We start from the raw sequence: 26470 nt of genomic DNA, 5'->3' as shown, positions 1-26470 counted from the left end.
TCTGATTCTGTGTTTACCTCTGATGTGTTGTGGGTCGTAGTCTGATTCTGTGTGTTCCTCTGATGTGTTGTGGGTCGTAGTCTGATTCTGTGTGTTCCTCTGATGTGTTGTGGGTCGTAGTCTGATTCTTTGTGTTCCTCTGATGTGTTGTGGGTCGTAGTCTGATTCTGTGTGTTCCTCTGATGTGTTGTGGGTCGTAGTCTGATTCTGTGTGTTCCTCTGATGTGTTGTGGGTCGTAGTCTGATTCTGTGTGTACCTCTGATGTGTTGTGGGTCGTAGATTCTGTGTGTTCCTCTGATGTGTTGTGGGTCGTAGATTCTGTGTGTTCCTCTGATGTGTTGTGGGTCGTAGTTTGATTCTGTGTGTTCCTCTGGTGTGTTGTGGGTCGTAGTCTGATTCTGTGTGTACCTCTGATGTGTTGTGGGTCGTAGATTCTGTGTGTTCCTCTGATGTGTTGTGGGTCGTAGATTCTGTGTGTACCTCTGATGTGTTGTGGGTCGTAGTCTGATTCTGTGTTTACCTCTGATGTGTTGTGGGTCGTAGTCTGATTCTGTGTGTACCTCTGATGTGTTGTGGGTCGTAGTCTGATTCTGTGTTTACCTCTGATGTGTTGTGGGTCGTAGTCCGATTCTGTGTGTTCCTCTGATGTGTTGTGGGTCGTAGATTCTGTGTGTTCCTCTGATGTGTTGTGGGTCGTAGTCTGATTCTGTGTGTTCCTCTGGTGTGTTGTGGGTCGTAGTCTGATTCTGTGTGTTCCTCTGATGTGTTGTGGGTCGTAGATTCTGTGTGTTCCTCTGGTGTGTTGTGGGTCGTAGTCTGATTCTGTGTGTTCCTCTGATGTGTTGTGGGTCGTAGATTCTGTGTGTTCCTCTGGTGTGTTGTGGGTCGTAGTCTGATTCTGTGTGTTCCTCTGTGGTTGCCGTAGGTATGCGTCCACTGCACTACGCGGCGTGGCAGGGGAAGACTGAGCCAATGAAAATGCTCCTGAAGGCGGGATCATCAGTCAACATTCAATCAGACGAGGGCCAGATCCCACTGCACCTATCAGCACAGCACGGACATTATGACGGGGTAACGACACACACACAACGACACACACACAACGACACACACAACGACACACACACGACACACACACACAACGACACACAAACACAATGACACACACAACGACACACACACGACGACACACAAACACAACGACACACACACAACGACACACAAACACAATGACACACACAACGACACACACACGACGACACACACACACAATGACACACACAACGACACACACACGACACACACACAACTACACACACACAACGACACACACACAACGACACACAAACACAATGACACACACAACGACACACAGACACAACTACACACACACAACGACACACAAACACAATGACACACACCGACACACACCGACACACAGACACATCATAAAATGTGGTGTTCCTCACGGTTCTGGTCGAGGTCCACTGTGTTCTGGTCGAGGTCCACTGTGTTCTGGTCTGCCAACGACTGTAACATACTTATCCCTATAACAGTCGATCAGCGCGGTAGAATTCAGAGGCCACTGTTCGTTATCACATGTTCTATGCTAGAGCTGCTTTTGAAAGCAAACGGCGAATTGAAAACATTATTGGCGTTGTTGAATTCGATTTTCATAAAAGCAAGCTAGGACTGATGGTTCGGTTATCATGGCAACTACTGTAGCTATCTAATAAACTACTGTAGCTATCTAGTAAACTACTGTAGGTATCTAGTAAACTACTGTAGCTATATAGGTAACTACTGTAACTATCTAATAAACTACTGTAGCTATCTAGTAAACTACTGTAGCTATCTAGTAAACTACTGTAGCTATCTAGTAAACTACTGTAGCTATCTAGTAAACTACTGTAGCTATCTAGTAAACTACTGTAGGTATCTAGTAAACTACTGTAATTATCTAGTAAACTACTGTAGTTATCTAGTAAACTACTGTGACTATCTAGTTAACTACTGTAGCTATCTAGTAAACTACTGTAGCTATCTAGTAAACTACTGTAGGTATCTAGTAAACTACTGTAGTTATCTAGTAAACTACTGTAGGTATCTAGTAAACTACTGTAGGTATCTAATAAACTACTGTAGCTATCTAATAAACTACTGTAGCTATCTAGTAAACTACTGTAACTATCTAGTAAACTACTGTAGCTATCTAGTAAACTACTGTAGCTATCTAGTAAACTACTGTAGCTATCTAGTAAACTACTGTAGGTATCAAATAAACTACTGTAGCTATCTAGTAAACTACTGTAGCTATCTAGTAAACTACTGTAGCTATCTAATAAACTACTGTAGGTATCTAATAAACTACTGTAGCTATATAGGTAACGACTGTAGCTATCTAGTAAACTACTGTAGGTATCTGGTAAAGTACTGTAGCTGTGGTAAGCTACTGTAGCTATCTAGTAAACTTGCTATCGACTTCAGTTGATATTGAACAACTACTATAGCTATCTAGTAAACTACTGTAGCTATCTAATAAACTACTGTAGGTATCTAATAAACTACTGTAGGTATCTAGTAAACTACTGTAGGTATCTAATAAACTACTGTAGCTATCTAGTAAACTACTGTAGGTATCTAGTAAACTACTGTAACTATCTAATAAACTACTGTAACTATCTAGTAAACTACTGTAGCTATCTAATAAACTACTGTAGGTATCTAGTAAACTACTGTAGCTATCTAATAAACTACTGTAGCTATCTAGTAAACTACTGTAGGTATCTAGTAAACTACTGTAACTATCTAATAAACTACTGTAACTATCTAGTAAACTACTGTAGCTATCTAATAAACTACTGTAGGTATCTAGTAAACTACTGTAGCTATCTAATAAACTACTGTAACTATCTAATAAACTACTGTAGCTATCTAGTAAACTACTGTAACTATCTAGTAAACTACTGTAACTATCTAATAAACTACTGTAGCTATCTAGTAAACTACTGTAGGTATCTAATAAACTACTGTAACTATCTAGTAAACTACTGTAGCTATCTAGTAAACTTGCTATCGACTTCAGTTGATATTGAACAACTACTATAGCTATCTAGTAAACTACTGTAGCTATCTAATAAACTACTGTAGGTATCTAATAAACTACTGTAGGTATCTAGTAAACTACTGTAGGTATCTAATAAACTACTGTAGCTATCTAGTAAACTACTGTAGGTATCTAGTAAACTACTGTAACTATCTAATAAACTACTGTAACTATCTAGTAAACTACTGTAGCTATCTAATAAACTACTGTAGCTATCTAGTAAACTACTGTAACTATCTAGTAAACTACTGTAACTATCTAATAAACTACTGTAGCTATCTAGTAAACTACTGTAGGTATCTAGTAAACTACTGTAACTATCTAATAAACTACTGTAACTATCTAGTAAACTACTGTAGCTATCTAATAAACTACTGTAGGTATCTAGTAAACTACTGTAGCTATCTAATAAACTACTGTAACTATTTAATAAACTACTGTAGCTATCTAGTAAACTACTGTAACTATCTAGTAAACTACTGTAACTATCTAATAAACTACTGTAGCTATCTAGTAAACTACTGTAGGTATCTAGTAAACTACTGTAACTATCTAGTAAACTACTGTAGCTATCTAGTAAACTACTGTAGCTATCTAGTAAACTACTGTAGCTATCTAGTAAACTACTGTAGCTATCTAGTAAACTACTGTAGCTATCTAGTAAACTACTGTAACTATCTAGTAAACTGATTGCCCTCAGCAAGGCAATCAAACAAGCTAAGCGTCAGTATAGAGACAAAGTAGAATCTCAATTCAACGGCTCAGACACAAGAGGTATGTGGCAGGGTCTACAGTCAATCACGGATTACAAAAAGAAAACCAGCCACGTCATGGACCAGGATGTCTTGCTCCCAGGCAGACTAAATAACTTTGTTGCCCGCTTTGAGGACAATACAGTGCCACTGACACGGTCTGCAACGAAAACATGCGGACTCTCCTTCACTGCAGCCGAGGTGAGTAAAACATTTAAGCGTGTTAACCCTCACAAGGCTGCAGGCCCAGACGGCATCCCCAGCTGCGCCCTCAGAGCATGCACAGACCAGCTGGCTGGTGTGTTTACGGACATATTCAATCAATCCCTATACCAGTCTGCTGTTCCCACATGCTTCAAGAGGGCCACCATTGTTCCTGTTCCCAATAAAGCTAAGGTAACGGAGCTAAACGACTACCGCCCCGTAGCACTCACTTCCGTCATCATGAAGTGCTTTGAGAGACTAGTCAAGGACCATATCACCTCCACCCTACCTGACACCCTAGACCCACTCCAATTTGCTTACCGCCCAAATAGGTCCACAGACGATGCAATCTCAACCACACTGCACACTGCCCTAACCCATCTGGACAAGAGGAATACCTATGTGAGAATGCTGTTCATCGACTACAGCTCGGCATTTAACACCATAATACCCTCCATGCTCCTCATCAAGCTCGAGACCCTGGGTCTCGACCCCGCCCTGTGCAACTGGGTACTGGTCTTCCTGACGGACCAACCCCAGGTGGTGAGGGTAGGCAACAACATCTCCACCCCGCTGATCCTCAACACTGGGGCCCACAAGGGTGTGTTCTGAGCCCTCTCCTGTACTCCCGGTTTACCCACGACTGCGTGGCCACACACGCCTCCAACTCAATCATCAAGTTTGCGGACGACAGTGGTAGGCTTGATTACCAACAACGACGAGACGGCCTACAGGGAGGAGGTGAGGGCCCTCGGAGTGTGGTGTCAGGAAAATAACCTCACACTCAACGTCAACAAAACTAAGGAGATTATTGTGGACTTCAGGAAACAGCAGAGGGAACACCCCCCTATCCACATCAATGGAACAGTAGTGGAGAGGGTAGTAAGTTTTAAGTTCCTCGGCATACACATCACAGACAAACTGAATTGGTCCACTCACACAGACATCATCGTGAAGAACCTCAGGAGGCTGAAGAAATACGGCTTGTCACCAAAAGTACTCACAAACTTCTACAGATGCACAATCGAGAGCATCCTGGCGGGCTGTATCACCGCCGGGTACAGCAACTGCTCCGCCCTCAACCGTAAGGCTCTCCAGAGGGTAGTGAGGTCTGCACAACGCATCACCGGGGGCAAACTACCTGCCCTCCAGGACACCTACTCCACCCGATGTTACAGGAAGGCCATAAAGATGATCAAGGACAACAACCACCCGAGCCACTTCCTGTTCATCCCTCTATCATCCAGAAGGCGAGGTCAGTACAGGTGCATCAAAGCTGGGACCGAGAGACTGAAAAACAGCTTCTATCTCAAGGCCATCAGACTGTTAAACAGCCACCACTAACATTGAGTGGCTGCTGCCAACACACTGACTCAACTTCAGCCACTTCAATAATGGGAATTGATGGGAAAGGATGTAAAATATATCACTAGCCACTTTAAACAATGCTACCTAATATAATGTTTACATACCCTACATTATTCATCTCATATGTATACGTATATACTGTACTCTATATCATCTACCGCATCTTTATGTAATACATGTATCAAAAAAAGTATTTAGTCAGCCACCAATTGTGCAAGTTCTACCACTTAAAAAGATGAGAGAGGCCTATAATTTTCATCATAGGTACACTTCAACTATGACAGACACAATTATTATCCCTATAATCATAATTTATTGATTGATTATCCCTTAATTATATTTAATAAGTCTCTCTGTGTTCAGTCTGAGATGTTGCCCCAGTCTAACCCCGTGTATCTCTCTGTCTCTCTGTGTTCAGTCAGAGATGTTGCCCCAGTCTAACCCCGTGTATCTCTCTGTCTCTCTGTGTTCAGTCAGAGATGTTGCCCCAGTCTAACCCCGTGTATCTCTCTGTCTCTCTGTGTTCAGTCTGAGATGTTGCCCCAGTCTAACCCCGTGTATCTCTCTGTCTCTCTGTGTTCAGTCAGAGATGTTGCCCCAGTCTAACCCCGTGTATCTCTCTGTCTCTCTGTGTTCAGTCAGAGATGTTGCCCCAGTCTAACCCCGTGTATCTCTCTGTCTCTCTGTGTTCAGTCAGAGATGTTGCCCCAGTCTAACCCCGTGTATCTCTCTGTCTCTCTGTGTTCAGTCAGAGATGTTGCCCCAGTCTAACCCCGTGTATCTCTCTGTCTCTCTGTGTTCAGTCAGAGATGTTGCCCCAGTCTAACCCCGTGTATCTCTCTGTCTCTCTGTGTTCAGTCAGAGATGTTGCCCCAGTCTAACCCCGTGTATCTCTCTGTCTCTCTGTGTTCAGTCAGAGATGTTGCCCCAGTCTAACCCCGTGTATCTCTATGTCTCTCTGTGTTCAGTCAGAGATGTTGCCCCAGTCTAACCCCGTGTATCTCTCTGTCTCTCTGTGTTCAGTCAGAGATGTTGCCCCAGTCTAACCCCGTGTATCTCTCTGTCTCTCTGTGTTCAGTCAGAGATGTTGCCCCAGTCTAACCCCGTGTATCTCTCTGTCTCTCTGTGTTCAGTCTGAGATGTTGCCCCAGTCTAACCCCGTGTATCTCTCTGTCTCTCTGTGTTCAGTCTGAGATGTTGCCCCAGTCTAACCCCGTGTATCTCTCTGTCTCTCTGTGTTCAGTCTGAGATGTTGCCCCAGTCTAACCCCGTGTATCTCTCTGTCTCTCTGTGTTCAGCCTGAGATGTTGCCCCAGTCTAACCCCGTGTATCTCTCTGTCTCTCTGTGTTCAGTCTGAGATGTTGCCCCAGTCTAACCCCGTGTATCTCTCTGTCTCTCTGTGTTCAGTCTCAGATGTTGCCCCAGTCTAACCCCGTGTATCTCTCTGTCTCTCTGTGTTCAGTCAGAGATGTTGCCCCAGTCTAACCCCGTGTATCTCTCTGTCTCTCTGTGTTCAGTCAGAGATGTTGCCCCAGTCTAACCCCGTGTATCTCTCTGTCTCTCTGTGTTCAGTCAGAGATGTTGCCCCAGTCTAACCCCGTGTATCTCTCTGTCTCTCTGTGTTCAGTCAGAGATGTTGCCCCAGTCTAACCCCGTGTATCTCTGTCTCTCTGTGTTCAGTCTGAGATGTTGCCCCAGTCTAACCCCGTGTATCTCTCTGTCTCTCTGTGTTCAGTCTGAGATGTTGCCCCAGTCTAACCCCGTGTATCTCTCTGTCTCTCTGTGTTCAGTCTGAGATGTTGCCCCAGTCTAACCCCGTGTATCTCTCTGTCTCTCTGTGTTCAGTCAGAGATGTTGCCCCAGTCTAACCCCGTGTATCTCTCTGTCTCTCTGTGTTCAGTCAGAGATGTTGCCCCAGTCTAACCCCGTGTATCTCTCTGTCTCTCTGTGTTCAGTCAGAGATGTTGCCCCAGTCTAACCCCGTGTATCTCTCTGTCTCTCTGTGTTCAGTCTGAGATGTTGCCCCAGTCTAACCCCGTGTATCTCTCTGTCTCTCTGTGTTCAGTCAGAGATGTTGCCCCAGTCTAACCCCGTGTATCTCTCTGTCTCTCTGTGTTCAGTCAGAGATGTTGCCCCAGTCTAACCCCGTGTATCTCTCTGTCTCTCTGTGTTCAGTCTGAGATGTTGCCCCAGTCTAACCCCGTGTATCTCTCTGTCTCTCTGTGTTCAGTCTGAGATGTTGCCCCAGTCTAACCCCGTGTATCTCTCTGTCTCTCTGTGTTCAGTCTGAGATGTTGCCCCAGTCTAACCCCGTGTATCTCTCTGTCTCTCTGTGTTCAGTCTGAGATGTTGCCCCAGTCTAACCCCGTGTATCTCTCTGTCTCTCTGTGTTCAGTCAGAGATGTTGCCCCAGTCTAACCCCGTGTATCTCTCTGTCTCTCTGTGTTCAGTCTGAGATGTTGCCCCAGTCTAACCCCGTGTATCTCTCTGTCTCTCTGTGTTCAGTCAGAGATGTTGCCCCAGTCTAACCCCGTGTATCTCTCTGTCTCTCTGTGTTCAGTCTGAGATGTTGCCCCAGTCTAACCCCGTGTATCTCTCTGTCTCTCTGTGTTCAGTCTGAGATGTTGCCCCAGTCTAACCCCGTGTATCTCTCTGTCTCTCTGTGTTCAGTCTGAGATGTTGCCCCAGTCTAACCCCGTGTATCTCTCTGTCTCTCTGTGTTCAGTCTGAGATGTTGCCCCAGTCTAACCCCGTGTATCTCTCTGTCTCTCTGTGTTCAGTCTGAGATGTTGCCCCAGTCTAACCCCGTGTATCTCTCTGTCTCTCTGTGTTCAGTCTGAGATGTTGCCCCAGTCTAACCCCGTGTATCTCTCTCTCTGTGTTCAGTCTGTGTTCAACCCCGTGTCTGAGATGTTGCCCCAGTCTAACCCCGTGTATCTCTCTGTCTCTCTGTGTTCAGTCAGAGATGTTGCCCCAGTCTAACCCCGTGTATCTCTCTGTCTCTCTGTGTTCAGTCAGAGATGTTGCCCCAGTCTAACCCCGTGTATCTCTCTGTCTCTCTGTGTTCAGTCAGAGATGTTGCCCCAGTCTAACCCCGTGTATCTCTCTGTCTCTCTGTGTTCAGTCAGAGATGTTGCCCCAGTCTAACCCCGTGTATCTCTCTGTCTCTCTGTGTTCAGTCAGAGATGTTGCCCCAGTCTAACCCCGTGTATCTCTCTGTCTCTCTGTGTTCAGTCTGAGATGTTGCCCCAGTCCCATCTCTCTGTCTCTCTGTGTTCCCTGAGATGTAGTCTCTCTCTGTCTCTCTGTGTTCAGTCTGAGATGTTGCCCCAGTCTAACCCCGTGTATCTCTCTGTCTCTCTGTGTTCAGTCAGAGATGTTGCCCCAGTCTAACCCCGTGTATCTCTCTGTCTCTCTGTGTTCAGTCTGAGATGTTGCCCCAGTCTAACCCCGTGTATCTCTCTGTCTCTCTGTGTTCAGTCTGAGATGTTGCCCCAGTCTAACCCCGTGTATCTCTCTGTCTCTCTGTGTTCAGTCTGAGATGTTGCCCCAGTCTAACCCCGTGTATCTCTCTGTCTCTCTGTGTTCAGTCTGAGATGTTGCCCCAGTCTAACCCCGTGTATCTCTCTGTCTCTCTGTGTTCAGTCTGAGATGTTGCCCCAGTCTAACCCCGTGTATCTCTCTGTCTCTCTGTGTTCAGTCTGAGATGTTGCCCCAGTCTAACCCCGTGTATCTCTCTGTCTCTCTGTGTTCAGTCAGAGATGTTGCCCCAGTCTAACCCCGTGTATCTCTCTGTCTCTCTGTGTTCAGTCTGAGATGTTGCCCCAGTCTAACCCCGTGTATCTCTCTGTCTCTCTGTGTTCAGTCTGAGATGTTGCCCCAGTCTAACCCCGTGTATCTCTCTGTCTCTCTGTGTTCAGTCTGAGATGTTGCCCCAGTCTAACCCCGTGTATCTCTCTGTCTCTCTGTGTTCAGTCTGAGATGTTGCCCCAGTCTAACCCCGTGTATCTCTCTGTCTCTCTGTGTTCAGTCTGAGATGTTGCCCCAGTCTAACCCCGTGTATCTCTCTGTCTCTCTGTGTTCAGTCTGAGATGTTGCCCCAGTCTAACCCCGTGTATCTCTCTGTCTCTCTGTGTTCAGTCAGAGATGTTGCCCCAGTCTAACCCCGTGTATCTCTCTGTCTCTCTGTGTTCAGTCTGAGATGTTGCCCCAGTCTAACCCCGTGTATCTCTCTGTCTCTCTGTGTTCAGTCAGAGATGTTGCCCCAGTCTAACCCCGTGTATCTCTCTGTCTCTCTGTGTTCAGTCTGAGATGTTGCCCCAGTCTAACCCCGTGTATCTCTCTGTCTCTCTGTGTTCAGTCTGAGATGTTGCCCCAGTCTAACCCCGTGTATCTCTCTCTCTCTGTGTTCAGTCTGACCTGTTGCCACAGTCTAACCCCGTGTATCTCTCTGTCTCTCTGTGTTCAGTCAGAGATGTTGCCCCAGTCTAACCCCGTGTATCTCTCTGTCTCTCTGTGTTCAGTCTGAGATGTTGCCCCAGTCTAACCCCGTGTATCTCTCTGTCTCTGTGTTCAGTCAGAGATGTTGCCCCAGTCTAACCCCGTGTATCTCTGTCTCTCTGTGTTCAGTCAGAGATGTTGCCCCAGTCTAACCCCGTGTATCTCTCTGTCTCTCTGTGTTCAGTCTGAGATGTTGCCCCAGTCTAACCCCGTGTATCTCTCTGTCTCTCTGTGTTCAGTCAGAGATGTTGCCCCAGTCTAACCCCGTGTATCTCTCTGTCTCTCTGTGTTCAGTCAGAGATGTTGCCCCAGTCTAACCCCGTGTATCTCTCTGTCTCTCTGTGTTCAGTCTGAGATGTTGCCCCAGTCTAACCCCGTGTATCTCTCTGTCTCTCTGTGTTCAGTCTGACCTGTTGCCCCAGTCTAACCCCGTGTATCTCTCTGTCTCTCTGTGTTCAGTCTGACCTGTTGCCCCAGTCTAACCCCGTGTATCTCTCTGTCTCTCTGTGTTCAGTCTGAGATGTTGCCCCAGTCTAACCCCGTGTATCTCTCTGTCTCTCTGTGTTCAGTCTGACCTGTTGCCCCAGTCTAACCCCGTGTATCTCTCTGTCTCTCTGTGTTCAGTCAGAGATGTTGCCCCAGTCTAACCCCGTGTATCTCTCTGTCTCTCTGTGTTCAGTCTGACCTGTTGCCCCAGTCTAACCCCGTGTATCTCTCTGTCTCTCTGTGTTCAGTCAGAGATGTTGCCCCAGTCTAACCCCGTATATCTCTCTGTCTCTCTGTGTTCAGTCAGAGATGTTGCCCCAGTCTAACCCCGTGTATCTCTCTGTCTCTCTGTATTCAGTCTGAGATGTTGCCCCAGTCTAACCCCGTGTATCTCTCTGTCTCTCTGTGTTCAGTCAGAGATGTTGCTGCAGCACCAGTCTAATCCGTGTATCTCCGACACGGCCGGTAAGACTCCTCTGGACCTGGCCTGTGAATTTGGACGAGTGGGGTGAGTCTCTCTCACTCACACACACACACACGCACACGCACGCACGTGCACACACACACACACACACACACACACACACACACACACACACACACACACACACACACACACACACACACACACACACACACACACACACACACACACACACACACACACACACACACACACACACACACACACATAATGTGTACACTCAGTATAATGTGTACAATGTGTACAGGTGTCTCCTCAGTAGTAATGTGTGTATAATGTGTACAGGTGGTGTCTCAGTAGTAATGTGTGTATAATGTGTACAGGTGGAGTCTCAGTAGTAATGTGTGTATAATGTGTACAGGTGGTGTCTCAGTAGTAATGTGTGTATAATGTGTAGTAGGTGTGTGTCTCAGTAGTAATGTGTGTATAATGTGTACAGGTGGTGTCTCAGTAGTAATGTGTGTATAATGTGTACAGGTGGTGTCTCAGTAGTAATGTGTATAATGTGTACAGGTGGTGTCTCAGTAGTAATGTGTGTATAATGTGTACAGGTGGTGTCTCCTCAGTAGTAATGTGTGTATAATGTGTACAGGTGGTGTCTCAGTAGTAATGTGTGTATAATGTGTACAGGTGGTGTCTCAGTAGTAATGTGTGTATAATGTGTACAGGTGGTGTCTCCTCAGTAGTAATGTGTGTATAATGTGTACAGGTGGTGTCTCAGTAGTAATGTGTGTATAATGTGTACAGGTGGTGTCTCAGTAGTAATGTGTGTATAATGTGTACAGGTGGTGTCTCCTCAGTAGTAATGTGTGTATAATGTGTACAGGTGGTGTCTCCTCAGTAGTAATGTGTGTATAATGTGTACAGGTGGTGTCTCCTCAGTAGTAATGTGTGTATAATGTGTACAGGTGGTGTCTCAGTAGTAATGTGTGTATAATGTGTACAGGTGGTGTCTCAGTAGTTATGTGTGTATAATGTGTACAGGTGGTGTCTCCTCAGTAGTAATATGTGTATAATGTGTACAGGTGGTGTCTCCTCAGTAGTAATGTGTGTATAATGTGTACAGGTGGTGTCTCAGTAGTAATGTGTGTATAATGTGTACAGGTGGTGTCTCCTCAGTAGTAGTGTGTGTATAATGTGTACAGGTGGTGTCTCAGTAGTAATGTGTGTATAATGTGTACAGGTGGTGTCTCAGTAGTAATGTGTGTATAATGTGTACAGGTGGTGTCTCAGTAGTAATGTGTGTATATGTGTACAGGTGGTGTCTCAGTAGTAATGTGTGTATAATGTGTACAGGTGGTGTCTCCTCAGTTGTAATGTGTGTTTAATGTGTACAGGTGGTGTCTCAGTAGTAATGTGTGTATAATGTGTATAGGTGGTGTCTCCTCAGTAGTAATGTGTGTATAATGTGTACAGGTGGTGTCTCAGTAGTAATGTGTGTATAATGTGTACAGGTGGTGTCTCCTCAGTAGTAATGTGTGTATAATGTGTACAGGTGGTGTCTCAGTAGTAATGTGTATAATGTGTACAGGTGGTGTCTCAGTAGTAATGTGTGTATAATGTGTACAGGTGGTGTCTCCTCAGTAGTAATGTGTGTATAATGTGTACAGGTGGTGTCTCAGTAGTAATGTGTGTATAATGTGTACAGGTGGTGTCTCCTCAGTAGTAATGTGTGTATAATGTGTACAGGTGGTGTCTCCTCAGTAGTAATGTGTGTATAATGTGTACAGGTGGTGTCTCAGTAGTAATGTGTGTATAATGTGTACAGGTGGTGTCTCAGTAGTAATGTGTGTATAATGTGTACAGGTGGTGTCTCCTCAGTAGTAATGTGTGTATAATGTGTACAGGTGGTGTCTCCTCAGTAGTAATGTGTGTATAATGTGTACAGGTGGTGTCTCTAGTAATGTGTGTATAATGTGTACAGGTGGTGTCTCCTCAGTAGTGTCTGTGTAATGTATAATGTGTACAGGTGGTGTCTCAGTAGTAATGTGTGTATAATGTGTACAGGTGGTGTCTCAGTAGTAATGTGTGTATAATGTGTACAGGTGGTGTCTCAGTAGTAATGTGTGTACAGGTGGTGTCTCAGCCCTAGTATTGTGTGTATAATGTGTACAGGTGGTCCAGCTGCTCCTCAGTAGTAATGTGTGTACAGGTGGTGTCTCAGTAGTAATGTGTGTATAATGTGTACAGGTGGTGTCTCAGTAGTAATGTGTGTATAATGTGTACAGGTGGTGTCTCAGTAGTAATGTGTGTATAATGTGTACAGGTGGTGTCTCAGTAGTAATGTGTGTATAATGTGTACAGGTGGTGTCTCAGTAGTAATGTGTGTATAATGTGTACAGGTGGTGTCTCAGTAGTAATGTGTATAATGTGTACAGGTGGTGTCTCAGTAGTAATATAATGTGTACAGGTGGTGTCTCAGTAATGTGTGTATAATGTGTACAGGTGGTGTCTCAGTAGTAATGTGTGTATAATGTGTACAGGTGGTGTCTCAGTAGTAATGTGTGTATAATGTGTACAGGTGGTGTCTCAGTAGTAATGTGTATGGTGTCTCAGTAGTAATGTGTACAGGTGGTGTCTCAGTAGTAATGTGTGTATAATGTGTACAGGTGGTGTCTCAGTAGTAATGTGTGTATAATGTGTACAGGTGGTGTCTCAGTAGTAATGTGTGTATAATGTGTACAGGTGGAGTCTCCGTAGTAATGTGTGTATAATGTGTACAGGTGGTGTCTCAGTAGTAATGTGTGTATAATGTGTACAGGTGGTGTCTCAGTAGTAATGTGTGTATAATGTGTACAGGTGGTGTCTCAGTAGTAATGTGTGTATAATGTGTACAGGTGGTGTCTCAGTAGTAATGTGTGTATAATGTGTACAGGTGGTGTCTCAGTAGTAATGTGTGTATAATGTGTACAGGTGGTGTCTCAGTAGTAATGTGTGTATAATGTGTACAGGTGGTGTCTCAGTAGTAATGTGTGTATAATGTGTACAGGTGGTCCAGCTGCTCCTCAGTAGTAATGTCTGTGCAGCGATGATCGAGCCTAGCCGTCGAACCCCAACGGCGTCTCTCCTCTTCACCTGGCCGCCAAGAACGGACACATCGATGTCATACGGTCAGGACATGACATCATCGCTGACATCGTCATCGTCACTCTGACTTCATCATCATCACCATCACTCTGACATCATCAGCGTCACACTAACACTCTGACATCATCACCACTCTGACATCATCGTCGTCACTCTGACTTCATCGTCATCACTCTGACATCATCATTACTCTGTGTGTGTTTGTGCCCGTGTGTGTGTGTGTGTGTGTGTGTGTGTGTGTGTGTGTGTGTGTGTGTGTGTGTGTGTGTGTGTGTGTGTGTGTGTGTGTGTGTGTGTGTGTGTGTGTGTGTGTGTGTGTGTGTGTGCGTGCGTGCGTGCGTGTGTGTGTGTGTGTGTCAGTCTGCTGATCCAAGCAGGTATAGATATTAACATTGTGTGTGTGCCTGTGTGCGTGTGTGTGTGTGTGTGTGTGTGTGTGTGTGTGTGTGTCAGTCTGCTGATCCAAGCAGGTGTAGATATTAACATTGTGTGTGTGTCAGTCTGCTGATCCAAGCAGGTATAGACATCAACAGACAGTCAGAGTCGGGGACGGCGCTGCATCAGGCAGCTCTCTGTGGAAAGACTGAGGTGGTGAGACTGCTGTTGGATGTGAGTACAACTATTTCTAACACTGACCTGTAGCCCTGACCTGTAGCCCTGACCTTTAGCCCTGACCTCTAGTCCTGACCTCTAGTCCTGACCTCTAGCCCTCTAGCCCTGACCTATAGCCCTGACCTCTAGCCCTCTAGCCCTGACCTCTAGCCCTGACCTCAAGCCCTCTAGCCCTGACCTCTAGCCCTGATCTTTAGCCCTCTAGCCCTGACCTCTAGCCCTGACCTTTAGCCCTCTAGCCCTGACCTCTATCCCTCCAGCCCAGACCTCTAGCCCTGACCTCTAGCCTGATCTCAAGCCCTGACCTCTAGCCCTGACCTCTAGCCCTCTAGCCCTGACCTCTAGCCCTGACCTCTAGCCCTGACCTCTAGCCCTGACCTGTAGCCCTGACCTGTAGCCCTGACCTCTAGCCCCGACCAGTAGCCCTGACCTCTAGCCCTGACCTGTAGCCCTGACCTCTAACCCTGACCTCTAGCCCTGACCTCTAGTCCTGACCTCTAGCCCTGACCTCTTGCCCTGACCTGTAGCCCTGACCTCTAGCCCTGACCTGTAGCCCTGACCTGTAGCCCTGACCTCTAGCCCTGACCTCTAGCCCTGACCTCTAGCCTTGACCTCTAGTCCTGGTCTCTTGCCCTCTAGCCCTGACCTCTAACCCTGACCACTAGCCCTGACCTCTAGCCCTGACCTTTAGATCTGTAGCCCTGACCTCTAACCCTCTAGACATGACCTCTAGCCCTGATCTTTGACCCTGACCTTTGACCCAGACCTCTAGTCCATAGCCCTGACCTCTAGCCCATAGCCCTGATCATGATTAGGTGCTTCTACACCATTGCTTGCTGTTTGGGGTTTTAGGCTGGATTTCTGAACAGCACTTTGAGATATCAGCAGATGTACAAAGGGCTATATAAATTGATTTGATTTGATGTGACCCTGACCTCTAGCCCTGACCTCTAGCCCTCTTGCACATATATCCACATGTTCTCAGCCAGAGCCGTCCAGAGTAGTGATGCTAGTTGGGCGGGCGGGAACGGGCAACGATCGGTTGAAGAGCATGCATTTAGTTTTACTAGCGTTTAAGTTGGAGGCCACGGATGGAGTGTTGTATGGCATTGAAGCTCATTTGGAGGTTTGTTAACACAGTGTCCAAAGAAGGGCCAGAAGTTTATAGAATGGTGTTGTCTGCATAGAGGTGGATCAGGGAATCGCCCGCAGCAAGAGAGACATCATTGATATATACAGAGAAAAGAGTCGGTCTGAGAATTGAACCCTGTGGTACCCACAGACTGCCACAGAGGTCCGGACAACATGCCCTCCGATTTGACACACTGAACTCTATCAGGGAAGTAGTTGGTGAACCAGGCGAGTCAGTCATTTGAGAAACCAAGGCTACTGAGTCTGCCGATAAGAATGTGGTGATTGACAGAGTTGAAAGCCTTGGCCAGGTCGATGAATACGGCTGCACAGTACTGTCTTTTATCAATGGCGGTGATGATATCGTTTAGTACCTTGAGCGTGGCTGAGGTGCACCAGTTCATGTAGTAGTCCTAATAGTAACTAGAGTTCATCTAGGTTCATTATGGGTTGTATCTCCAGTTCATCTGGTCCTAATAGTAACTAGAGTTCATCTAGGTTCATTATGGGTTGTATCTCCAGTTCATCTGGTCCTAATAGTAACTAGAGTTCATCTAGGTTCATTATGGGTTGTATCTCCAGTTCATCTGGTCCTAATAGTAACTAGAGTTCATCTAGGTTCATTATGGGTTGTATCTCAAGTTCATCTGGTCCTAATAGTAACTAGAGTTCATCTAGGTTCATTATGGGTTGTATCTCCAGTTCATCTGGTCCTAATAGTAACTAGAGTTCATCTAGGTTCATTATGGGTTGTATCTCCAGTTCACGGGCTGCTCCTAGATTTAATGTGTTGCTCCTAGATTTAATGTGGTGCTCCTAGATTTTATGTGGTGCTCCTAGATTTCATGTGGTGCTCCTAGATTTTATGTGGTGCTCCTAGATTTAATGTGGTGCACCTAGAGTTTATGTGGTGCTCCTAGATTTCATGTGGTGCTCCTAAAGTTGGGAGCATCAGCACTACCAATGAAAAAAGTTAATTTTGAGCCTTGGATGTATTGACGATGTTTTGATTGATGATTATTGGTTATTGATCCCGTAGAGTGGCATCAGTGCTGGGGTGAGGAACACTCTGTGTCAGACGGCTCTGGACATCGTTAACCAGTTCACCGCCACACAGGCCAGCAGAGAGATCAAACAGCTGCTGAGAGGTAACCCCTGACCCTAACCCCTAACCCCTGAACTCTAACTAACCTTACAGGCCAGCAGAGAGATCAAACAGCTGCTGAGAGGTAACCCCTGACCCCTAACCCCTAACCCCTGAACTCTAACTAACCATACAGGACAGCAGAGAGATTAAACAGCTGGGTGTGTGTGTTTTGACGTTGAGTTTGACTGTGTGTGTGTGTGTGTGTGTGTGTGTGTGTGTGTGTGTGTGTGTGTGTGTGTGTGTGTGTGTGTGTGTGTGTGTGTGTGTGTGTGTGTGTGTGTGTGTGTGTGTGTAGATGCGTCAGCTGCGATGCAGGTCAGAGCTCTGACAGAGTACTGCAACAACTACGACCTGACGAGCCTCAACATCAAGACTGGAGACATCATCACGGTACACACACACACACACACACACACACACACACACACACACACACACACACACACACGCACTCAGATGCACCTAACCAGTGGTGTGTGTGTGTCAGGTTCTGGAGCAGCATTCTGACGGACGGTGGAAGGGTTGTATCCATGACAACCGGACAGGAAATGACCGCGTCGGCTACTTCCCCTCCAGCATGGTGGAGGTGATCAGCAAGAGGCCAGGTGACCAGCACACAGTGACCCATGACCCCTAACAGAGAGAGAGAGAGACCAACACACAGCGTGTATGTGTGTGAGCGTGCGTGTGTGAGGGTTAGACAGCACTCTGTGTCTCAGCTGTCTCCTAACTTGTCATCCCTCCATCTTCCTTCCCTCCCCCTGCTGCCTGTCTGTCATTATCTCGTAGACCGTCCCTGCTGACTACCTGTCATTACCTCGTAGACCGTCCCTGCTGCCTACCTGTCATTACCTCGTAGACCGTCCCTGCTGCCTACCTGTCATTACCTCGTAGACTGTCCCTGCTGACTACCTGTCATTACCATGTTGACCGTCCCTGCTGCCTACCTGTCATTACCTCGTAGACCGTCCCTGCTGCCTACCTGTCATTACCTCGTAGACCGTCCCTGCTGCCTACCTGTCATTACCTCGTAGACCGTCCCTGCTGCCTACCTGTCATTACCTCGTAGACCGTCCCTGCTGCCTACCTGTCATTACCTCGTAGACCGTCCCTGCTGCCTACCTGTCGTTACCTCGTAGACCGTCCCTGCTGCCTACCTGTCATTACCTCGTAGACCGTCCCTGCTGCCTACCTCCGTCTCTGTATCTGTCATTACCTCGTAGACCGTCCCTGCTGCCTTCCTGTCATTACCTCGTAGACCGTCCCTGCTGCCTACCTGTCATTACCTCGTAGACCGTCCCTGCTGCCTACCTGTCATTACCTCGTAGACCGTCCCTGCTGCCTACCTGTCATTACCTCGTAGACCGTCCCTGCTGCCTATCTGTCATTATCTCGTAGACCGTCCCCGCTGAGTACCTGTCATTACCTCGTAGACCGTCCCCGCTGACTACCTGTCATTACCTCGTAGACCGTCCCTGCTGCCTATCTGTCATTACCTCGTAGACCGTCCCTGCTGCCTACCTGTCATTACCTCGTAGACCGTCCCTGCTGCCTACCTGTCATTACCTCGTAGACCGTCCCTGCTGCCTACCTGTCATTACCTCGTAGACCGTCCCTGCTGACTACCTGTCATTACCTCGTAGACCGTCCCTGCTGCCTATCTGTCATTATCTCGTAGACCGTCCCTGCTGCCTACCTGTCATCACCTCGTTGACCGTCCCTGCTGCCTACCTGTCATCACCTCGTTGACCGTCCCTGCTGCCTACCTGTCATTACCTCGTAGACCGTCCCTGCTGCCTACCTGTCATTATCTCGTAGACCGTCCCTGCTGCCTACCTGTCATTACCTCGTAGACCGTCCCTGCTGCCTACCTGTCATTACCTCGTAGACCGTCCCTGCTGCCTACCTGTCATTACCTCGTAGACCGTCCCTGCTGCCTACCTGTCATTACCTCGTTGACCGTCCCTGCTGCCTACCTGTCATTATCTCGTAGACCGTCCCTGCTGCCTACCTGTCATTACCTCGTAGACCGTCCCTGCTGCCTACCTGTCATTACCTCGTAGACCGTCCCTGCTGCCTACCTGTCATCACCTCGTTGACCGTCCCTGCTGCCTACCTGTCATTACCTCGTAGACCGTCCCTGCTGCCTACCTGTCATTACCTCGTAGACCGTCCCTGCTGCCTACCTGTCATTACCTCGTTGACCGTCCCTGCTGCCTACCTGTCATTACCTCGTAGACCGTCCCTGCTGCCTACCTGTCATTACCTCGTAGACCGTCCCTGCTGCCTACCTGTCATTACCTCGTAGACCGTCCCTGCTGCCTACCTGTCATCACCTCGTAGACCGTCCCTGCTGCCTACCTGTCATCACCTCGTTGACCGTCCCTGCTGCCTACCTGTCATTATCTCGTAGACCGTCCCTGCTGCCTACCTGTCATTACCTCGTAGACCGTCCCTGCTGCCTACCTGTCATTACCTCGTAGACCGTCCCTGCTGCCTACCTGTCATTACCTCGTAGACCGTCCCTGCTGCCTACCTGTCATCACCTCGTTGACCGTCCCTGCTGCCTACCTGTCATTACCTCGTAGACCGTCCCTGCTGCCTACCTGTCATTATCTCGTAGACCGTCCCTGCTGCCTACCTGTCATTACCTCGTAGACCGTCCCTGCTGCCTACCTGTCATTACCTCGTAGACCGTCCCTGCTGCCTACCTGTCATCACCTCGTTGACCGTCCCTGCTGCCTACCTGTCATTACCTCGTAGACCGTCCCTGCTGCCTACCTGTCATTACCTCGTAGACCGTCCCTGCTGCCTACCTGTCATTACCTCGTAGACCGTCCCTGCTGCCTACCTGTCATTACCTCGTAGACCGTCCCTGCTGCCTACCTGTCATTACCTCGTAGACCGTCCCTGCTGCCTACCTGTCATTATCCTCGTAGACCGCCCCTGCTGCCTACCTGTCATTACCTCGTAGACCGTCCCTGCTGCCTACCTGTCATTACCTCGTAGACCGTCCCTGCTGCCTACCTGTCATTATCTCGTAGACCATCCCTGCTGCCTACCTGTCATTACCTCGTAGTCCGTCCCTGCTGCCTACCTGTCATTACCTCGTAGACCGCCCCTGCTGCCTACCTGTCATTACCTCGTAGACCGTCCCTGCTGCCTACCTGTCATTACCTCGTAGACCGTCCCTGCTGCCTACCTGTCATTACCTCGTAGACCGTCCCTGCTGCCTACCTGTCATTACCTCGTAGACCGTCCCTGCTGCCTACCTGTCATTACCTCGTAGACCGTCCCTGCTGCCTACCTGTCATTACCTCGTAGACCGTCCCTGCTGCCTACCTGTCATTACCTCGTAGACCGTCCCTGCTGCCTACCTGTCATTACCTCGTAGACCGTCCCTGCTGCCTACCTGTCATTACCTCGTAGACCGTCCCTGCTGCCTACCTGTCATTACCTCGTAGACCGTCCCTGCTGCCTACCTGTCATTACCTCGTAGACCGTCCCTGCTGCCTACCTGTCATTACCTCGTAGACCGTCCCTGCTGCCTATCTGTCATTACCTCGTAGACCGTCCCTGCTGCCTACCTGTCATTACCTCGTAGACCGTCCCTGCTGCCTACCTGTCATTACCTCGTAGACCGTCCCTGCTGCCTACCTGTCATTACCTCGTAGACTGTCCCTGCTGCCTACCTGTCATTACCTCGTAGACCGTCCCTGCTGCCTACCTGTCATTACCTCGTAGACCGTCCCTGCTGCCTACCTGTCATTACCTCGTAGACCGTCCCTGCTGCCTACCTGTCATTACCTCGTAGACTGTCCCTGCTGCCTACCTGTCATTATCTCGTAGACCGTCCCTGCTGCCTTCCTGTCATTACCTCGTAGACCGTCCCTGCTGCCTTCCTGTCATTACCTCGTAGACCGTCCCTGCTGCCTACCTGTCATTACCTCGTAGACCGTCCCTGCTGCCTACCTGTCATTACCTCGTAGACCGTCCCTGCTGCCTACCTGTCATTACCTCGTAGACCGTCCCTGCTGCCTACCTGTCATTACCTCGTAGACCGTCCCTGCTGCCTACCTGTCATTACCTCGTAGACCGTCCCTGCTGCCTACCTGTCATTACCTCGTAGACCGTCCCTGCTGCCTACCTGTCATTACCTCGTAGACCGTCCCTGCTGCCTACCTGTCATTACCTCGTAGACCGTCCCTGCTGCCTACCTGTCATTACCTCGTAGACCGTCCCTGCTGCCTACCTGTCATTTCCTCGTAGACTGTCCCTGCTGCCTACCTGTCATTATCTCGTAGACTGTCCCTGCTGCCTACCTGTCATTACCTCGTAGACCGTCCCTGCTGCCTATCTGTCATTACCTCGTAGACCGTCCCAGCTGCCTACCTGTCATTACCTCGTAGACTGTCCCTGCTGCCTACCTGTCATTATCTCGTAGACCGTCCCTGCTTCCTTCCTGTCATTACCTCGTAGACCGTCCCTGCTTCCTTCCTGTCATTACCTCGTAGACCGTCCCTGCTGCCTACCTGTCATTACCTCGTAGACCGTCCCTGCTGCCTACCTGTCATTACCTCGTAGACCGTCCCTGCTGCCTATCTGTCATTACCTCGTAGACCGTCCCTGCTGCCTATCTGTCATTATCTCGTAGACCGTCCCTGCTGCCTACCTGTCATCACCTCGTTGACCGTCCCTGCTGCCTACCTGTCATTATCTCGTAGACCGTCCCTGCTGCCTACCTGTCATTACCTCGTAGACCGTCCCTGCTGACTACCTGTCATTATCTCGTAGACCGTCCCTGCTGACTACCTGTCATTATCTCGTAGACTGTCCCTGCTGACTACCTGTCATTATCTCGTAGACTGTCCCTGCTGACTACCTGTCATTATCTCGTAGACTGTCCCTGCTGACTACCTGTCATTATCTCGTAGACTGTCCCTGCTGACTACCTGTCATTATCTCGTAGACTGTCCCTGCTGACTACCTGTCATTATCTCGTAGACTGTCCCTGCTGACTACCTGTCATTATCTCGTAGACTGTCCCTGCTGCCTACCTGTCATTACCTCGTAGACCGTCCCTGCTGCCTACCTGTCATTACCTCGTAGACCGTCCCTGCTGCCTACCTGTCATTACCTCGTAGACTGTCCCTGCTGCCTACCTGTCATTACCTCATAGACTGTCCCGTCTGCCTACCTGTCATTACCTCGTAGACCGTCCCTGCTGCCTACCTGTCATTACCTCGTAGACCGTCCCTGCTGCCTACCTGTCATTACCTCGTAGACCGTCCCTGCTGCCTACCTGTCATTACCTCGTAGACCGTCCCTGCTGCCTACCTGTCATTACCTCGTAGACTGTCCCTGCTGCCTACCTGTTATTACCTGGTAGACTGTCCAGCTGCCTACCTGTCATTACCTCGTAGACCGTCCCTGCTGCCTACCTGTCATTACCTCGTAGACCGTCCCTGCTGCCTACCTGTCATTACCTCGTAGACTGTCCCTGCTGCCTACCTGTCATTACCTCGTAGACCGTCCCTGCTGCCTACCTGTCATTACCTCGTAGACTGTCCCTGCTGCCTACCTGTCATTACCTCGTAGACCGTCCCTGCTGCCTACCTGTCATTACCTCGTAGACCGTCCCTGCTGCCTACCTGTCATTACCTCGTAGACTGTCCCTGCTGCCTACCTGTCATTACCTCGTAGACCGTCCCTGCTGCCTACCTGTCATTACCTCGTAGACCGTCCCTGCTGCCTACCTGTCATTACCTCGTAGACCGTCCCTGCTGCCTACCTGTCATTACCTCGTAGACCGTCCCTGCTGCCTACCTGTCATTACCTCGTAGACCGTCCCTGCTGCCTACCTGTCATTACCTCGTAGACCGTCCCTGCTGCCTACCTGTCATTACCTCGTAGACCGTCCCTGCTGCCTACCTGTCATTACCTCGTAGACCGTCCCCCATCACACCCCCCCTTTCAGTTTAATTTACATCTTTTTACATTTTTTTATTAGGTTTTTATATTTCATTTTGTTTTTATCAACATTTGTATATTTTAACTTTGAATGATATTGTTTTATATTTTTCATTATGAATATGTAATATTGTGTGTTTATATCTAATATAAATATTTGAGTTGACTTATTATTATTGTTTTATATATTTTTAATTTAAATTTATATTGGGTTTTATTTGACTGGTTGCCTGTGTTTTGGGTTTGTTGTTGTTTCCCCTCCCTCTTCCTGGTTTGTATTTAGGCCCCTCCCTCTCCCAGCAGAGCCACACCCTCCTTCTACGTAGGCACGTCCCCTGCCCCTCCCCCTGCCTCGTTACCACGGTGAACAGCCACCGCTCCCACATGCTACCACTGCCTCTTCCTCCTCATCCTCCTCTCACGCAAACCACACCTCTCTTCTCCTCCTTTGGTTATCCCCCACTCCTCCTCTCTCCTCCTCACCTCTCCACTCTCCCCCTGGGCCTCTCCACTCCACCACCTCCTCCTCCTCTCTCCTCTCCTCCTCTCTCGACAAGTCTGGAGCAGCCAAGCCTGCCAGGTATCCAGCTAAAACTCTTAGCTTGTGAATAAATCATATAATCAATACTATTTTCAATATAATCAATATTATGATCAGTACATCGTATTACTATAGTATTATTGTAGTGTGTGTCCCCATCACTGTGGCAATGGCATCAGTGCTAGTAATAGTATTTGTTGCAGTATTAGTTGTAGTAGTATTAGTAGCAGTATTAGTTGTAGTAGTAGTATTAGTAGCAGTATTAGTTGTAGTAGTAGTATTAGTAGCAGTATTAGTTGTAGTAGTATTAGTAGCAGTATTAGTTGTAGTAGTATTAGTAGCAGTATTAGCTGTAGTAGTATTATTAGCAGTATTAGTTGTAGTAGTATTATTAGCAGTATTAGCAGTATTAGTTGTGGTAGTATTATTAGCAGTATTAGTTGTAGTAGTATTAGTAGCAGTATTAGTTGTATTAGTAGCAGTATTAGTTGTAGTAGTATTAGTAGCAGTATTAGTTGTATTAGCAGTATTAGTTGTAGTAGTATTAGTAGCAGTATTAGTTGTAGTAGTATTAGTAGCAGTATTAGTTGTAGTAGTAATATTTGCAGTATTATCAATAGTTGTAGTAGTATTATTTGCAGTTTTGTTAATAATCATAACAGTGGTCGTATTGCTACCATTAGTTAGCAGCATTGTTAGTGTTGACCATTCTCTTGTTGTTGTTGTTGTTGTTGTTGTTGTTTTGGTACTAGTACTAGTTCTACATGTAGTAGTGCAGCTTGTGGTGGTTTTAGTGTTAGTTATAGTCTAGATATTATAGATCTGTTGTTGTTGTTGTTGTTGTTGTTTTGGTACTAGTACTAGTTATACATGTAGTAGTGCTGCTTGTGGTGGTTTTAGTGTTAGTTATAGTCTAGATATTATAGATCTGTTGTTGTTGTTGTTGTTTTGGTACTAGTACTAGTTCTACATGTAGTAGTGCTGCTTGTGGTGGTTTTAGTGTTAGTTATAGTCTAGATATTATAGATCTGTTGTTGTTGTTGTTGTTGTTTTGGTACTAATACTAGTTCTACATGTAGTAGTGCTGCTTGTGGTGGTTTTAGTGTTAGTTATAGTCTAGATATTATAGATTAGGTATGCATGGCCTGTGCTGCTCACTCACGTGTCTCCACACCGTCTCTGTCTGCCAATCTATCTTGTCCTATTTCTATGTATCACTACATAGAAATAATTTAAGGACTTTGTGTGGTTTGGTGTGTAGATGTGGTAAGGTGGGGTTGTATGGTGGGGTGTAGGGGGGTTGTATGGTGGTGTGTAGATGGGGTAAGGTGGGGTTGAATGGTGGGGTGTAGGTGGGGTGGTATGGTGGTGTGTAGATGGGGTATGGTGGTGTATAGATGGGGTAAGGTAAGGTTGCATGGTGGTGTATAGATGGGGTAAGGTAAGGTTGCATGGTGGTGTGTAGGTGGGGTAAGGTGGGGTTGTATGGTGGTGTGTAGATGTGGTAAGGTGGGGTTGTATGGTGGTGTGTAGATGGGGTAAGGTGGGGTGGTATGGTGGTGTGTAGATGGGGTAAGGTGGGGTTGTATGGTGGTGTGTAGATGGGGTAAGGTGGTGTGTAGATGGGGTAAGGTGGGGTAAGGTGGGGTTGTATGGTGGGGTAAGGTGGGGTTGTATGGTGGGGTAAGGTGGGGTTGTATGGTGTAGGTGGGGTTGTATGGTGGTGTGTAGATGGGGTTGTATGGTGGTGTGTAGATGGGGTAAGGTGGGGTGGTATGGTGGTGTGTAGATGTGGTAAGGTGGGGTTGTATGGTGGGGTGTAGATGGGGTTGTATGGTGGTGTGTAGATGGGGTAAGGTGGGGTTGTATGGTGGGGTAAGGTGGGGTTGTATGGTGGGGTGTAGGTGGGGTGGTATGGTGGTGTGTAGATGGGGTATGGTGGGGTAAGGTGGGGTTGTATGGTGGGGTAAGGTGGGGTTGTATGGTGTAGGTGGGGTGGTATGGTGGTGTGTAGGTGGGGTTGTATGGTGGTGTGTAGATGTGGTGGTATGGTGGTGTGTAGGTAGGGTTGTATGGTGGGGTGTAGGTGGGGTGGTATGGTGGTGTATAGGTGGGGTTGTATGGTGGTGTGTAGATGGGGTAAGGTGGGGTTGTATGGTGGTAAGGTGGGGTTGTATGGTGGTGTGTAGATGTGGTAAGGTGGGGTTGTATGGTGGGGTGTAGATGTGGTAAGGTGGGGTTGTATTGTGGGATGTAGATGTGGTAAGGTGGGGTTGTATGTTGGGGTGTAGGTGGGGTTGTATGGTGGTGTGTAGATGGGGTAAGGTGGGGTTGTATGGTGGTGTGTAGATGGGGTAAGGTGGGGTTGTATGGTGGTGTGTATATGTGGTGGTATGGTGGTGTGTAGGTGGGGTTGTATGGTGGGGTGTAGGTGGGGTGGTATGGTGGTGTGTAGATGGGGTTGTATGGTGGGGTGTAGATGGGGTAAGGTGGGGTTGTATGGTGGGGTAAGGTGGGGTTGTATGGTGGTGTGTAGGTGGGGTTGTATGGTGGTGTGTAGGTGGGGTTGTATGGTGGTGTGTAGATGTGGTGGTATGGTGGTGTGTAGGTGGGGTTGTATGGTGGGGTGTAGGTGGGGTGGTATGGTGGTGTGTAGATGGGGTTGTATGGTGGGGTGTAGATGGGGTAAGGTGGGGTGGTATGGTGGTGTGTAGATGTGGTGGTATGGTGGTGTGTAGGTGGGGTTGTATGGTGGGGTGTAGGTGGGGTGGTATGGTGGTGTGTAGATGGGGTTGTATGGTGGGGTGTAGATGGGGTAAGGTGGGGTTGTATGGTGGGGTGTAGGTGGGGTTGTATGGTGGGGTAAGGTGGGGTTGTATGGTGGTGTGTAGGTGGGGTTGTATGGTGGGGTGTAGGTGGGGTGGTATGGTGGTGTGTAGATGAGGTTGTATGGTGGTGTGTAGATGGGGTAAGGTGGGGTTGTATGGTGGTGTGTAGGTGGGGTTGTATGGTGGGGTGTAGGTGGGGTGGTATGGTGGTGTGTAGATGGGGTATGGTGGTGTATAGGTGGGGTTGTATGG

The 26470-nt window shown here is 47.9% G+C and overlaps 1 protein-coding gene across 1 annotated transcript in view; it reads left to right on the top strand.

Annotated features, from left to right (window-relative positions):
- Positions 1-26470, top strand: part of LOC135525671 (caskin-1-like) — a 109038-nt gene that overhangs the window by 29617 nt on the left and 52951 nt on the right. Inside the window, 9 exon segments of the mRNA XM_064953438.1 lie at positions 927-1072; positions 10832-10930; positions 13892-13940; positions 13943-14012; positions 14490-14598; positions 16772-16880; positions 17175-17269; positions 17367-17484; positions 23133-23429. Coding sequence (XP_064809510.1) covers positions 927-1072; positions 10832-10930; positions 13892-13940; positions 13943-14012; positions 14490-14598; positions 16772-16880; positions 17175-17269; positions 17367-17484; positions 23133-23429 — 1092 coding nt within the window.

This window comes from Oncorhynchus masou, chromosome 5, assembly GCF_036934945.1.
Source record: "Oncorhynchus masou masou isolate Uvic2021 chromosome 5, UVic_Omas_1.1, whole genome shotgun sequence".
Taxonomy (NCBI): Eukaryota; Metazoa; Chordata; class Actinopteri; order Salmoniformes; family Salmonidae; genus Oncorhynchus; species Oncorhynchus masou.
Note: the sequence above shows the minus strand (reverse complement) of the source record. Positions and strands in the feature narration are given on the sequence as shown.